This window comes from Merops nubicus, unplaced genomic scaffold (genome assembly GCF_000691845.1).
Source record: "Merops nubicus isolate BGI_N331 unplaced genomic scaffold, ASM69184v1 scaffold37568, whole genome shotgun sequence".
Lineage (NCBI taxonomy): Eukaryota > Metazoa > Chordata > Aves > Coraciiformes > Meropidae > Merops > Merops nubicus.
The window spans coordinates 1-2,853 of NW_008624421.1; the positions used below are offsets into that span (position 1 = coordinate 1).

The 2,853-nt window shown below is 62.6% G+C and overlaps 1 protein-coding gene across 1 annotated transcript in view; it reads right to left on the reverse strand.

Annotated features, from left to right (window-relative positions):
• Positions 1-96: 96 nt before the first annotated feature.
• The window catches only part of LOC103777807 (low-density lipoprotein receptor-related protein 1-like), a gene marked incomplete at both ends in the record, with an annotated part of 5,073 nt that continues 2,316 nt past the window's right edge, over positions 97-2,853 (reverse strand). Inside the window, 5 exons of the mRNA XM_008945370.1 lie at positions 97-219; positions 1,165-1,284; positions 1,383-1,499; positions 1,802-1,895; positions 2,525-2,673. Coding sequence (XP_008943618.1) covers positions 97-219; positions 1,165-1,284; positions 1,383-1,499; positions 1,802-1,895; positions 2,525-2,673 — 603 coding nt within the window. The remainder of the gene's footprint in view (positions 220-1,164; positions 1,285-1,382; positions 1,500-1,801; positions 1,896-2,524; positions 2,674-2,853) is intronic.

The window sequence follows — 2,853 nt, forward strand, 5'->3', positions numbered from 1 at the left end:
GGGACCCCCCACCCCACGGGCAAGGGCACAGGGATGCTCCTGGCTGCAGGGCCCTCCCGGTTTCAGCCCCCAGCCCACCCCCAGGCAGGGTCTTACTGCAGTTGGCGGGTTCGTCGGAGCCGTCCACGCAGTCGTTGTCCCGGTCGCAGACCCAGACGCGGGGGATGCAGCGCTTGGTGATGGCACACTGGAACTGGTTGGGGGCACAGGTCACCTCGGCTGCAGGAGGGGGACGCAGAGTCAGGAGGGGCCGTGAGGCAGGGGGGTCCTGTCGCCCCACAATGAACCACCCCCTGGAGCGGGGGGGCAGCAAATGGCCCCGGCAGCACAAGAGTCTTGGGGGCTACGTGTGCCAGAGAAGAGGGGAGTGGAGCCTCAGGGTGGCCCCAGAAGACTTGACCGGCTGCAGAGAGGTGGGGCAAGAAGCCACAAAATTCTTCAGCTGTGCAAACCCACAGCAAGTGTTGAATGTGCCATTCTGAGGGACTTAAGGATTTAGTTTCCACTAGGAAAAAGAAGGGTCTGTAGAGGCAGCAGGGTGATCTTAGAATCACGGAATCTAATCTTTTGGTTGGGAAGAGGCATTTAAACTCCTTGAGTCCAACCCAGCACTGTCAGGTCACCACTAAATAATGTCCTTCAGCACCACACCTCCACAGCTTTGAAAGCCCTCCAGGGATGGGGACTTCACCACTGCCCTGGGCAGCCTGGCACAGCCCTGGACAATTGCTTCAGGGAAGAAATTGTTCCTCAGCTCCAACCAAAACCTCCCCTGGGGCAATTTGAGACTGTTTCCTCTTGGCCTGTCACTTGTTCCTTGGAGAAGAGCTCAACCCCCACCTGGCTCCAGGCTCCTGTCAGGAGCTGTGCAGAGCCAGAAGGTCTCCCCTGAGCCTCCTTTGCTCCAGGCTCAGCACCCCCAGCTCCCTCAGCTGCTCCTCCCCACACTTGGGCTCTAGACCCTTCCCCAGCTCCGTTGCCTTTCTCTGGCCACACTCCAGCACGTCGGTGGACAGAGGCTCTGTACAGAGCAGAGCTCTGGAAAAAGCCCCATGCCTAGGGGCAGGACCACTCAGGAGACGACCTGCAGAGGAGCCACGGGAGCTCCTCACCCCCAGGCACACACGCTGCCCTCCCCTGACAGGCTCAGCAGCCCCCACTCACGACAGTCCTTCTCGTCCTCGCCGTCTCCGCAGTTGTCCTGGCCGTTGCAGCGGAAGATGCCGGGGATGCAGCGGTTGGTGTTGGTGCACTTGAACTGGCTGGGCAGGCAGACGTGGATGTCTGGGAAGGAGGCAGAAGCTGACACGCTGCAACTCTGCTCTGCCAGGACACTGCAGCCCCGCCGGGGCTCGGGGGTCGCCAGGGGGCTGAGAACCTACCGCAGTTGGCTTCGTCCGAGTTGTCCTGGCAGTCGTTGTCCCCGTCGCAGATGAAGGCTGGGTTGGTGCAGATCCCAGTGGAGCACTGGAACTGCCCTGGCCTGCATTTGAACTCAGCTGTGGGGTGAGTGACACAGGGAGAAACGTTTGCTCTGGGGAACAATTTCCAGCTCAACCTCCATCTTTCCCCTCTGGGGTGCTCGGCAGGGACCGAGCCCCCAGCCCTGGGGAACACCCCAACCAGGAGAACGTCCTGTCCCACTGCTCCCAGGCCCCATTACGGGGTAACCTCCTCCCCGCCGAGCCCAGCAGGGAGCAGCAAGGCTGGCCAGGAGCAGGACTGCCCCGCAGCCAGGTGCAGGCTGCCCAGGACAGGGGCTGTGGGGCTGACAGGAGCGTGGCCGGCTGGGGACACTCACGACAGTCCTCAGGCTCGTCCGAGCGGTCCCCGCAGTCGTCCTCGGTGTCACACTTCCACCAGAAAGGGATGCACTTGTCGTTCTTGCAGACAAACTGTGAAGGAAAAACGAGCTGGTGAGGGCAGCTCGGAATGGGGGGGAGGGAGGGAGGGAGAACCCCAGGAGGTTTTGTACCAAGGGAGCTCTGACAAGGCCACGGATCTTCACATGTCCCTTCCCAGGCACCCCCAGGACACTCTGTGTCCTGACCTGGAGCAAAGCCTGAACCCTGAGCCCACCCCACACAACCTCTGGGGTTGAAGGGATGGAGGGGGACAAGCAGAAGATGACTGCAGAGCCAGGAGGTCTCTGGCTCCCTTGGGCTCCCAGAAACAGTGGCAGTGCCACAGGAGGGAGGTGTTGCCCGAACCTGGAGAAGGCTGCACCCCCCAGCACCCAGATACACCAGCAGAGGAGCTGAGACCTGGAGAAACTTAGGCAGGAAGGACAGGAACCCGAGCCCGGGGGTGGGCAGGGCTCTTACCTGGCTGGCTGTGCAGTTGGAGACGCAGGTTTTGCCATCACCACCCAAGTAGAAGTTGGTGGGACAGGCACATTTGTGCCCCCCGCCCGGCGAGAGCTGCACCCCCCAGCACCCAGATACACCAGCAGAGGAGCTGAGACCTGGAGAAACTTAGGCAGGAAGGACAGGAACCCGAGCCCGGGGGTGGGCAGGGCTCTTACCTGGCTGGCTGTGCAGTTGGAGACGCAGGTTTTGCCATCACCACCCAAGTAGAAGTTGGTGGGACAGGCACATTTGTGCCCCCCGCCCGGCGAGAGCAGGCAGAGGTTGCTGCAGCCGCCGTTGTCGGTCTTGCAGGGATGGTTGGGAACTGCCGGGAACAGGGAGGAGTCCATGAGCCACACTCCAAGGCGGGGGACCCTCAGGGTAGCACGTGGACCTGCACCCGCGAGACCCATCTCCCACCCTCCTGCACCCCCTGCCCAAGCCGGTGCCCCTTGGTGCCCAGCCCCAGGCTGCCCTGCGGTGCCAGGGCCGTGCCAGCCCCGGG